Genomic DNA, 13,616 nt, shown 5'->3' with positions numbered 1-13,616 from the left:
CAAAGCTTCAAATTGTTATTATTGCATTTCATATTTTTATTAAGTACTCACTTTAATATACTGTAAGAAAGATGTGTTTACAGTTGTGGTGGTGATGTGGAAAAAAATGGTTAAAGAAATGGTTTTTAAAAATGGCTTTTTAAAGCCATCTAAGGGCTTTCATTGTTTTGTTTTATTTAAAGCTTGTACTGGGTCTTGAAAATGGGGTTTTGTACTTCCATTTGGCCTTTTCACTCACAGTTGGAGCTCTGCCACTTGAGCCACAGCTCCACTTCTGGCTTTTTGCTATTAATTGGAGATAAGAGTCTCACAGACTTTACTGCCTAGGCTGGCTTCAAACCTCAATCCTCAGATCTCAGCCTCCAGAATAGCTAGGAGTACAAGTATGGGCCACTGGCACCCAGCTAATAATATGTATCTTGATCATTTAAATGATTTAAAATATTATATTCTCTATTCATAAGAAATGAAAGGCCAAGCCATCACTGAAAAACAGGGAAATTCAGCCCCAACTGGGTTGGAGAACTTATGGACATATTTGAGTAACTACACAATCACAACATCAGTGGCAACATCAGTGGCCCTAAAGTTACTATTAAAACAATTTTGTAGGTTAGGTGCTGGTAGTTTGCACCTGTAATCCTAGCTACTCAGGCAGCTAAGAGCTGAGAATCACAGTTCAAAGTTACTCAGGCAGAAAAATCTGGGAGACTCTTTAATTAACCACCAAAAAGCTGAAATAGAAACTGATATGATAGAGCACCAGTCTTGAACAAAAAAAGCCAAGAAAGAACATGAGGCCCTGAGTTCAAGCCCCAGTACCAGCACAAAAGCAAACCACAAAAGGCATTTTATCATGGGAACCTAAATTCTCTCCACAAATCATAAACAGTTAGATTCTAGACTGCTACAGCTTAGAAATTTAAAACTCTCTGCGCAACACAGTTCTGTCTATAGAATTCATTTTCTGCATCTCATCACAAACAGCACCCCCGCCAATTGATAAATTATGTGTACTTACCTTGGACTGATTTTTTTTTTTGGTCGGTCATGGGGCCTGAACTCTGAGCCTGGGTGCTGTCCTTCAGCTCTTCAGCTCAAGGCTAGAGCCTACCACTTGAGCCAGAGTACGACTTCTGGCTTTTTCTGCTTCTGTGGTGCTGAGAAATTGAACCCAGGGCTTCATGCATGCAAGGCAAGCACTCTATCACTGAGCCACTTTCCCAGCCCCTGGACTGAATTTTTTAAAAGCACTTGTCCATTGTTTTGAAAAAAATATTCCCGTTGCATGACGTAAAATATTTTTTTTCTTTTGTACATGAAGAGAGGATGGCTGTGATCCTGTCTCAGCTCCAGCAGCCGGCAGCGATGTTGGCCGGGCATGCCCATGGGAGGCCCGGCCCTCCAGGGAAGGACGGGCTGCCCGGGCCCCCAGGAGACCCCGGGCCCCAGGGTAAGTCTGCAGGTAGAAGATGGGTCGAATTCATTTCTAATCTTCAACACATGCTAATTACAGTTAAAGGAACATACCTATATCTACCTATGTCTAATATACACAGAGTGGATTAGTAGAGCATATTTTTTGTCCATGTCTGTTTTAGAATTACAGTTTCATATCAAAACTGATTAGTATGTACTATTGTAAATGCCTTTTATATAGTAACAGTAATGTGTATTCCTGTACTGTTCTTGTCTAGCAGCCTTTGAGATGTGTGTGCTACCCTGTATGCTGTTAGACTGCAAGACCCATCATCTTAGAATCTCAAAGAAACAGAGAAGAATCATAGACAGTCCTAGTACAAATGGTCATTAAGATCTAAAGTATTGGGTGGGGGAGGGGTTAATGATCTTTCTGCTGTAAATTCTGTGTGTGTGTGTGTGTGTGTGTGTGTGTGTGTGTGTGTGTGTGTGTGTGTATGTGTGTGTGTGTGTGTGTGTGTGTGTTCCAGATCTAGAGCTTGAACCCTTAGATTTTTTTGTTCAAGGCTAGTGCTCTATCACTTGAGCCACAGCTCCACCTCCAGCTTTTTATGGTTGGTTGGAGAGAGAGTCTTGTGGACTTTGTTGTTGCCCAGTGTGGCTTTGAACTGTGATCCTGGATCTTAGCCTCTTGAGTAGTGAGTATTAGAGGTGTGAGCCACCAGTGCCCAGCACTTTTGACCTTTAAAGAATTTTTCAGTGGGGGAGGATGGTGAAAGGAGTAGTGGCATTGATCAAGGTTCATTATACTCACAAACTGACATACTGAATTGAAAACCCCTTTGTGTAACTACACAAAAATGATTTTAAAAAGAATTCTTCATATGGGTTCTAAAGTTTTAAAGCCAAAGTTATTCTTGCAAGTTATTGTTGCACTGTTGACAGCTTGTCAAGCGGCATGATCTTAAATTGAGCTGGACTGAGTTCTTCTGACAGAGCAATGTGGTAAGAATCTGGCTTCCTATCAATTAAGTGGCCACATGGGCCTGGCTTGGAAGATTCGAGAATCCTGCCAGGAGCCATCTCACGAGACAGAGCAGAGAGGCTGTGGCCTAGCAAGTGTGGGGCCTTTTGCCTTGGAGCATTTGATTTAAGTTCAGACCTGGAATCCACTGCCAGGCACCATCACTTAGCACTAGCCCCACTGCCCTGTTCTTGCAGCCTTCATGGTCCTTGAGTATCCACACAGATGGATGGACACACAGACCCTGGTGAGGGCGGCCACGATGGTACAGGACTAGGTTACCCGCACAGCTCCTGACATATTACACTATGGACTGGCTCCAAGAACCTTGTTCCAGGTGAGGCCCTCTGTGGAGCCTCAGACAAATTGCAATTTTAAAAATCATACTTTGCCTGGTTATTCTGGAAGACAAAGTTACATGGGTTAGATAGCTAGTCTCATTGCTTAGCTGGAAAACTCACTCAAAAACCAACTTTCTCTCTTTTCTTTCTTGGTGGTTCTGGTACTTGAACCCAGGACTTTGTACTTGCTAAGTAGTTCCCATCTGAACCTGTGAGCCATATCCCCAGTGCTTTCTACTTTGGTTATTTTGGTGACAGAGTCTCACATTTTCTACTGTGACCCCCTATTTATGCTTCCCACTTAGCTGGATGACAGCACTGTGACTATACCCAGAATTTATTGGTTGAGATAGGACTGCATGAACTTTTTGCCTGATCTGGCCTTAAATCATGATCCTTCTAATCTCTACCTCCAAAATGGCTAGGATTGCAGGTATGAGCCACCATGCCCAGCCCCTCTAGTTTATTAAACATGTATGTTGCCTTTTTTGAGATTATGAGGTTAGGTAGTTGGAGTTGGCGTGTGTACCATGGCTGGACCGCGGTGACTATCTGTCATTCACTGGTCAGGTCCACTCTGAAGCCAGGCCATATGGAGTACACAGGGCCTGGAGAGGCCTTGAGGCCCCATCTGGAGAGGGACAATGCCTGGGACCAGACTGAGAATAAGCCTCCATGATACCAACGTGTGTGTGTGTGGGGGGGGGGTCCTTGGGCTTGAACTCAGGGCCTGGGCACTATCTCTGACCTTTTCTGTTCAAGGCTGGTGCTCTAGCACTTGAGCCACAGGCTCAAGATTTGGGGTAATCCATTGGAGAAAAGTCTTAGACTTTCCTGATTTTGAACTGTGATCCTCCAATCTCAGCTTTCTGAGTAGCTGGGACTCAGGTGTAAGCCACTGGTTCCTGGCTGTAGACTTCCTAGCTGTAGACTTCTTTTATTTACCCTGACCCTGGATGCCTGTGCCAGCCCTGCAGAGGGCTCTTGCACATGGCCACAGCTGTACATAGCAGGTCTGGCCAATCTGAGCCACTGAGCTGTCATTTCAGTACAGAAAGATCTCACTAGCAGAAGTTTGACCCACTGGGATGTTTTTGTTTTTTATTTGTTTTTGTTTTGGAGTCGGGTCGTGGGGCCTGAACTCTGGGCCTGGGCGCTGTCCCTCAGCTCTTCAGCTCAAGGCTAGCGCTCTACCACTTGAGCCACAGTGCCACTTCCGGCTTTTTTCTTTTTGCTTATGTGGTGCTGAGGAATCGAACTCAGGGCCTCAGGCATGCAAGGCAAGCGCTCTACCACTGAGTCACCTTCCCAGCCCCCGCTGGGATGTTTTATGTTGTGGTTTTTTGTTTTTGTCAGTCATGGGGCTTGAACTGTGGGCCTAAATGCTGTCCCTCAGCTCTTCAGCTCAAGGCTAGCACTCTACCACTTGAGCCACTGCACCACTTCCGGTTTTCTGAGTGGTTTATCAGAGAAGAGGTTCATGAACTTTCCTGCCCAGCTGGCTTTGAACCATGATCCTTAGATCTCATCCTCCTAAGAAGCTAGGATTATAGGCATGAGCCACCAGCGCCCAGCTTATGTTGTGTATTTTTAAAACTCTACATTGCCTTACTGTGCCTTATCTAATATTTGAGTATGACTACAGATAACTAATACATGATTCATGCTGTGAGGAAATCACTTAAATATCTCAGACTTGGTAAATGGTTCTTCTGTGTTGCTACAGGACAATTTTCCTTTTTGCATCTGTTTCTCTCTCAGGCTACCGAGGACAGAAGGGTGAAAGAGGTGAACCTGGAATTGGGCTGCCAGGGAGCCCTGGGCTTCCAGGTTCCTCAGGTAATGGTGATGTGTGCTTTGTACCAGTCAGGCAACAGTACTGTGTGTTTGGTTCCAGTCAGACAATGGTGATATGTACTTGGTACCAGTCAGGCAGCAGTGGTGTGTGCTTGGTACCAATCAGACAACAGTGATATGGGTTTGGTACCAGTCAGGCATCAGTGATGCGTGCTTGGTTCCAGTCAGACAACGGTGATATGTGCTGGGTACCAGCAGCCTGTCAGACAAGAATGCAGGCTAGAGTTGGGGGAGGGTAGAGGATGGCCACCGCTGCCTGGTCTTCTGAACAGCTCTTTTGTTCCACTAGCTCTGGGTCAGCCAGGTTTACCAGGTGCCCCAGGCCCCCAGGGCCCGCCAGGCCCCAGCGGGCGATGTAGCCCAGAAGACTGCCTCCCCCCTGCACGGAAGACCCCACATGGACAGGCAGGACATGGACACACCTAAGCCAGACTTCGCTCCTGCAGAGCGCCTGGCCGTCAGAGCTGTTGCAAAGCTGTGAAACTCATCATCTGTGGGCGGCTTTTCTTGTCTTCTTTTATTTTTTTAACATGTACAAGCAAACATCAAAAGTCACAATTTGAGTCTTACTCAATTGCAAACCAACATGATTAAATTTCCCCAAATTCATTCCATATGTTTTGCTTTATGTTGCTAGTGATGCGCAAGCATGCACATGCGCACACCAGTAACTGGGTTTTGAATTCAGGGTCTGAGGTTGTCCCTTAACTTTTTTGCTCAACACTGGTGCTCTACCATCTGAGCCACAGCTCTACTTTTGGCTTTTTGGTAGTTAATTTTAGATAAGAGTTTCATGGTCTTTTTTGCCTGAGCTGGCTTCAAACCTCCATCCTCAGATCTCAGCCTCTGAAGTATCTGGGATTACAGGCATTGGCCACTGGCATCGGGCTTACTATGATTTTTTATTCAGAGTTTTATATGAGATTTGTAAGCAAACCTTGTCACTGATTTTTCTTCAAAAAGAAACTGCACAGTACCATTTGGTATTCGACATGATGCACAGTGTGTAGACAGTTGCTGGTGGTTGGCTTTTGGTTTCTGAATTTTGAGGTTGTAGACTCATCTTAAAGTTTTCTTTGAGTTTAAAGTCACCATCGTTGCTAAACATTTCTGTCAACCTTGAGATAGTGCATCATTCCTGTTGAACTTTTTTTCACTTTTTACAAGAAGAATTCTTCCACTCTTCCACCGGTGTAAAAAACAAAGATGGACAAGCAATAAGAGCTCCATGTAGATTTTGGAATAAAAATACAGGAGACTATTTTTTTAAATCAAGGAGTCCCCAAAGTCTCAAAAGCCCACAGCTGAAATGATTATGTTAGCTCTTTGTACTGAGCTCAATTTGAAGCAATCACCGCTGGAATTAATGAATACTCCATGGGGGAAAGAAGAGCAAATGAGCATTTCCACAGGAGAGCCTGCCCTCGGTGCTCCCCCTCCCCAGCAGACTTTCTCTTCTGTCAACAGAAAGCTGTTTTCCTAAGCAGTGTTTGGGTGGAGAAGGGCTGCCTGTGGTTCCCTAAAGCGAGAACTCTTGGGCTGCTTATCCTTCTGATCTCATCCTTTCAAGCACAACCTAGTCATCAAAGGGAAGCACAGGACTGGCATAGACTGGAAAAGGCGACTTGCCCTTGGAAATGAGTTGGAGTGCCAGCACAGGCACCCCAGGAGGGGTTTGTCCAGAGGTGGAAGGCAAAGCTCCAGAGGCAAAGCTCCATACCCCAGACGACCACCCACACTCCTGTTGGCCCAGGGAGAGCAGGCCAAGGCAGGATGTGTCTGAATGCACCCATGACTGGGCTGGTCTTCACTAGAGAGTGGCCCTCTGGTCAGGACCGTGTATGTGGCATACATGTACATACAACCTATTATTTATAGGGAATTTTGCTGTATATTTCAAATCCAAGTGTTATTTATTTTCCAAGGTTATTTTATTTATTGTGTTTTTTAGCATTAAGTTGACTTCCCTCATTTTCTTTCCTGTGCAATACCTACAGTGGTGCTGTGTTTTTTAATTACTCAATTGGGATTTGCATATATGTTTTGCGTATTTATCTTCTTAGTAAAATAATTCATCCACAAAAGTGTACATAGATTTAAAATTTGGTGCTGGGTATATCTTGAGTTTTTAATTTGTTACAACTTCTCTGACACATACTAAATTTACTTGAATCTGTCATAAGGCTAAATTTTTTACATCTTTTCAAAGATTATTTTTTCATATTAGTAAGTTGATCTTTTTACCTCTTGGCTAATTCAAGAATATTTATTTTGCCATTTTAATGTTTCATGGACATTTTTGCTGATGGTTATGTTTAATTTTTTTACTTTTTTAGTTGAGACTTTCACATGTATATATATATATATATAGAGAGAGAGAGAGTTGTGATTCATTTTCTTATGAGTCTGTTCATTCTTGTTTGCAGACTGTGTCAGCATTGTTTCTAACTAATTGTATAGCTTGGGATCTTTTCTTTCTATTTTGTGACTCCTTGACTGGTTTGTTGCTGCTTTGAGAAGTTGGGTTTATTCCAGTGGTTTGAGAAGGGCAGGGTAAAACACCATCGGGACTCCAGATGACTTGTTTCCATAACAGAGGCGAGGCGAGGGCATCTTCTGGTCTGGTGCAGGCAGCTTGTGCTGAGCAAGTCCTGCCTCCTCTCCCCGCTCCCCTGCGGATATGTTCTGCAGACCTCCACTCTGGGCAAGGGGTGGGAGGACCCCTGCATCCCCTAAGGCGCACCCACTGAGGACAGATCTGGAGGGTGCATGTGCCTTCCATGGGGAGGGGGTGGACCCCTGACCTGGCCCCTGGGGGGGGGTGAGCAATGTCCCTACATTTCCATAATCCTGGAGCATCTGGTTCCATCCCTGAGCATTTCTTTCTCTCCATGGAGGGGGAGAAAAATGACTAAATTCCTCTCAGGTGCACTCCAGACAACATAAATGTTCAAGTAAAAAATACTCTGGTTATAATTACAGTTAATACCAAAACTGTTTTACCCATAAACAAGTATGTTTGACTTCCAGTCTTAAAATTTCTCCCAAGGTCAATTCATACTTTCAGATTGAAATCTGCCTACATAAAAAATAAGGGCTGATTTCAATGAATATTTGTGGCCCTTGGAACCTAAAGAAAAAAGGAAGACCTCATGTTGAATTCCCTCCCCGCTCTGCCGGGCCTAGGTCCCGTTCTGGATGGTATTTCATCTGTAGTACTTGGAAATACCCATGCTCCCCCACTATGGGGCTGTGTCATTCCCCACCCTACCCCACCCCCCTTCCACCCCAGCCCTGTCCCTTCCAGCTGAAAATTAATTGTGACATTTACAACCACAGCCAGTCTTCACTTTTTAAACTCCTCACGTTGGTCAGAGTGATTTCACAACTTACTTCCTCAGCTTGTTTTGTATTTTATGATTTTGGAATTTTTAAAATTTTGGTTACTCATAGAACTTAATTATTTTAAGATAAGTTGTCTGTAAATATTTTCATTTTGATGTTTGGCATATGAAGTGGTTTTCATGAGTATGTTCGAGGCAGGAAGTTGGTGTTTCTGCAGAATGGGAGCTGGGATGTACCTCCTGTCCACAGGACATGGACAGCCAATACACCCTTGTCTTTGCACTTTTTACTTTACTTTTGTAAATCATTTTTGTAATATTTGCTTTGTTCACTTGTATTTTTCCTAATTTTCAGCATCTTTGGGAAGCTGGCACAGGGACCTTTGTTTTGTTCCCTGCTTCAATTTTATTTCTTCAGTGTGTACACACCTGGGCAACATGCAAATGAGCCATTTGTGATTTTGTTGTAAACTGCCCTATTTTAGTGAAGAATGCAAAGGCACTATGTAACCATCCTGGCCTTTAGACAGAACAGGTGCTTTTCTGAAAGAAAAGCAAAAAGCATTTAGCTTACTACAACAAGTAGACAGTTTGCCGAATTACACAGCCTCTAAACCCCATCAAGTAAAATTTGAAATGTCTGTAATGTCTATATGTTTTCTCACATGTACTATTTACAAATGGTAGGAACACTGCTGTTCAAAATACTGTTTTCCCTTAACATTGGTAATAATACTCAGGGACTAGGGATTCCTAAGTACCACGCTAAAGTTGTCTGCACTTTATAGATTTGTTCCCTGTGCTTGGTCTTAAATTATTTTCCATTTGGTCTGGGTTAAGACACACATGCCATCACTACCTGGCTTCTCGGGTTGTGTCTTCACACTGGAGGGTCAGGTTGCCTCCTGCACCTGCTTCTCCCCAAAGCCACCCAGACATGGGTGACGGAGGGGCGACAGTATCACAATACCGGTACTCACAAACTGACCTGTTGACTTGAAGCCCCTTTGTACAACATACATTTAATTTTGATTTAATTTAAAATATGATTGGTACAGGAAAAAATTACCCAGGCTTCTAAGAGAAGAAATTCATATATTTCCTAGCAAACTGAACATAATTCCACTGAATTAACTAGCTGATAAAAATAGCATTTGCTACATTTACAATTTGATTATCTACTGGGAATTTGAGGGCACAGCACAGATGGCTATCTCTGCTCTCGTTTTCTGAGTAACCCAGACTTTCACTCCAGATCATGCCAGGAAAATCAGTTCTTTGATGAAATGAAAGGTAATACTGGGCCATGCAGAAAACATTTGCATTCAGACTGCAGATTCAGCAAGAGAAAAATTACCTGAGGGCCAAAGCTCAGTCTAATAAAACTCAGACGATAAAGATTCCAGGTTCAAATCCAATAGCAAATGATGGATGGTGCCACCCAAAGTTAGCCATTTGCTTCAAACTTGTCAAATGAATACTAATGAAGTATAAGATTTTGCTTATGGGTAGTATATGAAATCCACAGAAATGTGTGTGTACTTGAACATAATAAGCCTATGATTGTAAAGGTACTCTTTATTTTGCTGTTATTTAATGTGTATTGAAGAAATATCTTTAATGTATTCATGTATTTAAATTCAGATTGTAGTGTGCATATTTTATTACTATTTATTTTTAAAATCGCATTTGTGATGTATTCTTTGCTCTGTATCTTACCTCAACCAATTGTTTAAGGTTTAATTCACTATACTCACGTTAACTGGGACAGCACTACTTCTGCTTAAAACAGGTAGATATAATTCTTAAAAGCCTTCACTCTTGTATCTTCCTTGTGCATAATGATCTTGTGGCTTATCTCAGCAATAAAAGAATTGGCCCTTATTCAGGGAATTCTACAGGGCAGTTGTTAACCATGTATTTAGCTCCATGCTATTAGATCTCAGCCGCAGTGAAGCTACCAAACCATCCTCACCAAGACTAAGCTGCACCGTCAGTGGGAGTACCACGGGCCCCTCTGTCAGGTTCAGGTTTATACCATGCTGACAGTGATACTTTTTATGAATCATTGCTTGACTTGGAACAATTAAATTCACAATGCATCTCCCTGGTAACAATTGAAAACACTCATCCAACAGTTTCAGGTAAGAATTCTAAATAGAGATAGGAATCAGGGTCGGGAGGCCCTTAGGATTTCTGTCTCCCAGCAAGACCGCCTCAGTAAAATCATGGGAGACTTGCCAGGGTCCTGAGTAAGGTGAGCTTTATAATGGTCTCATAAGGCAATAGTATATAAATACAGAGCGTGCTTTCTGAATAGAAATTAAACCAAAGCATGCGGTCACCAGGTGCTGGTGACCCACTCCTGCAGTCCCACTTCTCCAAGGCCGAGAGCAGGATTGCTGTTTGAGGCCAGCCCTGGCAGAAAAGTTCAATGGACCTATCTCAAAAATATGAGGAGAAAACAGGCCTGGAGATGTGGCTCAGGTGGTAAAGCCCCCAGCCTGTTGAGCATTCAGCCTGAAGTTCAAGCCTTAGTACCACATACACCAAGACAAACAACATGCTGTTAGATTGACATATTTCTTTAGACTAAGCAATGATAGATAGTTTTTAACTTCTTCAGATTCTTTTTACAAACTAACAAGGTGCTATCTAAGGAATGCTATTGTCTTTTCACATTCACATTTTCAACTTGGATGCCAAATAAGTAAGTGTGAATCACAATTTAGAACTCAAAAATCAAATTCCTCTGAGCCAATGTCCCTTATTCTGTCTCCAGTAATGGACAACTTAGAGTTGAGAGTAAAATACGGAGGCATGTAAAACAAAAAGCATGGATTGCATTTATTAGGCCACGATGATCCATCAGTGTTGCCTTCCTGGTGACTTGCTCCAGTCAGCCAAGTCCTGTGCATGTCTCCAGTCCTTCCTTCCAAAGCACTGGCACATGTGCATTTGCAGAATCCTGCTGCCAGCCAGTGCTCATGTCAGATTCACCAGCCACATGTGTTCATGTCAAAACTGCCATGGTCACCATTAATTCATTAAAACAACATTGACATACATGACCAAAAGTACTTACTTTATCTTACTTTAATGACCTGTGTTTCTCAAATACAAATACTCCTTTTGAGAAATTTGAAGTCATTTATATCCATTGCTCTCTTAATAGACAGCAGCCTTACTTTACTGAAATTTTTTCTTAATATGTTTGGTTTATTCCTTTGCCATGTTTAGTGTTTTCATGTAAATTCCTTGATATTTAGAATGGGTTTTTACTTATATTTGTTTATTTTAAAACTCAGATTTTATACCTCAGAAACATCATTTTTAACCTTCAAAAATGCTATCATATACAATCAGATAATCCAGTTGTGGGCAATTCTGTAAAGCAGGGGTTTACATTACACTCACGTCGGGTCTTACCACTGAGATTGAAGATGGCAGAACTGGAAGTGGAGGGTGTGGCTCAAGTGACAGAGTGCCAGCCTGGTGCAAAGAAGTCATGGGCAGAACACCAGACCCTGAGTTCAAGCCCCAATACCACTATAAAAAATACATATCAGTATTAATTATTCCAGGCCAGTCACCTAACTTCCTCTGACTGCTTAATCATACTCTCCTGCTAGACAGAAGACATTTGCCCCAACTACAACAAATTTCTGTGTTCAAATTGGTTAAAGTGGCAAAATGGTCATTTTCACATACCTCTCTTGCTGGTACCCTAGCTGAAGTTTTATCTAACTGTGTAACCTCTCACAGGATTTGGTGATTTCTATTTTGCTAGAGAGACATTGAATGAAATGTTTATGGGCTGTCTCTCATGGCAAGGATTTGCTAAGCATTTTTCTTTGCTATTGCTTAGTAGCCATTTCTGAATACTGTTTTAGTTAACTGTACAGAGCATTGTTCCACGGGTTGGCAGTTTGTTCCTGAATCTGTGGAAATTGTTATACAGCATTGATATAAAATGGATGAGTGAACTGTTCTTTGAATTTAAAAAAAAACTTTTTTACAGATTTCTTCTAGAATTGACATGTTCATCTGTTTACTTTTTATTTGTTCTATTTGGTTATGTCACTCCTGATGCAAATAAAAGCACCTTGGTGAAAAGATCATTTCTGATCACTTTCTGATTTATATTATCGCAGTTCCTGAGAAGTGTATGACTTTTGTAAAGACTGTTGAAGCTTGAGCCCCCAGCCCGTGCAGACAACTCCGACACAGCCAAGTGGGAGCTGCCAGCCTTTCTTGAACACAACTCTGAGTAACAAGGACATACACTAGCGCAGTCTGGATGAAATTCTAATAGAAATAAAACAACCAGACTAGAATTTTAAAGCATATAGAAAGTGAACACAAAAAAATTATAGCACAAAATATTGACTTCTTCCCTTGAGTTGAGAAAATTGAGTTCTATAAACGAACTGAAGGGGTTGATGCATGCACAGAGGACAGGGAAGAGAAACTTCATTGGAGTCACCTGCCACACACCCCATCCTCGGAGCTGGGTCTGTGGTCCCTGTCCCCTTCCTCAGAGCCCAGGGGTCCATGTGACACTATGTATCACTGTGACCTCTGCTGTAGCCGCCCCCTCCAGGTGGCACATGCCTGTGAAGGCTGTTGCCTGCCTGCCCTTCAGCCCCAACTTCCGCTGAGAGAAGCTTAACCAGATCCAGCCACAAACTCCTTTTCATCGGGCACTGATGATGAAGGGGGGGCGGAGAAAAATATCCTGCCAGCCCTGCCCTGAGCACCTGCGGTCCAGGGAGAGATGCTGCCCAGGCCCTAGCCACATACCTGGTTCACTGTGAGAGAACGGGGGTGGGGGTGGGGGTGGAGGAAGATGGTGTTGTCCTAATGCCAAACACAAAGATACAGAAAGGAAAACCGCAGACTCGTGTCTCCCAGAGAACAGGGCAGATTCTCAGTGACGCATGAGTAATTGACTGCTGCCTGCAGTGTCACTGCAGTGTCACCCGCAGACACTGGCCTGGAGTCTGCAGGTCAACTCAAACCCGCAAACTCGCCAGGCCACTCCTCCGCCCCCAGGACAGCCCCACATCCAGTCAACAGGAACTCTGGGAGGCCACCGCTGCTGCTGTGGGCCCTGAGATCTCCCTGCTCCCTTCCTCCCTCAGGCTGCAGAGATGCAGATGTCCTGAAGACAGAATGAAACCCTACTATGTGCAGCAGCACCGACAGACCACAGACTGTGTTACACACAGGAGGTAGATGCAAGAGCCAGGTAACACACATTCTCACTCTTTGGAGTCAATGGACTCTAGACAGTCTGGAGAGTCTGGACAGGGCAAGAAGCCAGTCAGAGACACCGGCAGCTTCTCCTTCAGTGCAGGAGAAAAACTCTGGTTAAAACAGGTATTGTGCATTTCAAAACAATTCAAAGAATACAAAACTCTCAATATACAAAACAACTACCAGTTGACAAGAAGGAAATACCCATTTCTGAGCTGATTATTACACATTTGTTCAAGCTCTGGATGTCTCAAGAAAAAAAGGACTGCAAAGCCAGGCACTCAGGAGGCTGATATCTGAGGATCTCTATCTGAGTCTAGCTGGAGCAGAAATGTACATGAGACTCTTACCTCCAATTAACCACAAAAACCC

The 13,616-nt window shown here is 43.2% G+C and overlaps 1 protein-coding gene across 3 annotated transcripts in view; it reads left to right on the top strand.

Moving 5' to 3' along the window:
- Col19a1 (collagen type XIX alpha 1 chain) overlaps positions 1-12,072 on the top strand; it is a 218,753-nt gene extending 206,681 nt beyond the window's left edge. For all 3 annotated transcript variants that reach the window (XM_070010079.1, XM_070010078.1, XM_070010080.1), the window contains 3 exons: positions 1,325-1,453; positions 4,546-4,623; positions 4,931-12,072. In XM_070010079.1, the coding sequence (XP_069866180.1) occupies positions 1,325-1,453; positions 4,546-4,623; positions 4,931-5,067 (344 nt within the window). In that variant the 3' untranslated portion in view covers positions 5,068-12,072. The remainder of the gene's footprint in view (positions 1-1,324; positions 1,454-4,545; positions 4,624-4,930) is intronic.
- Positions 12,073-13,616: the final 1,544 nt, after the last annotated feature.

The sequence above is a fragment of the Dipodomys merriami genome, unplaced genomic scaffold (genome assembly GCF_024711535.1).
Source record: "Dipodomys merriami isolate MVZ:Mamm:240054 unplaced genomic scaffold, mDipMer1.0.p SCAF_8, whole genome shotgun sequence".
Taxonomy (NCBI): Eukaryota; Metazoa; Chordata; class Mammalia; order Rodentia; family Heteromyidae; genus Dipodomys; species Dipodomys merriami.
The sequence above is the reverse complement of the archived record's forward strand: the minus strand, read 5'-3'. Positions and strand labels throughout refer to the sequence as shown.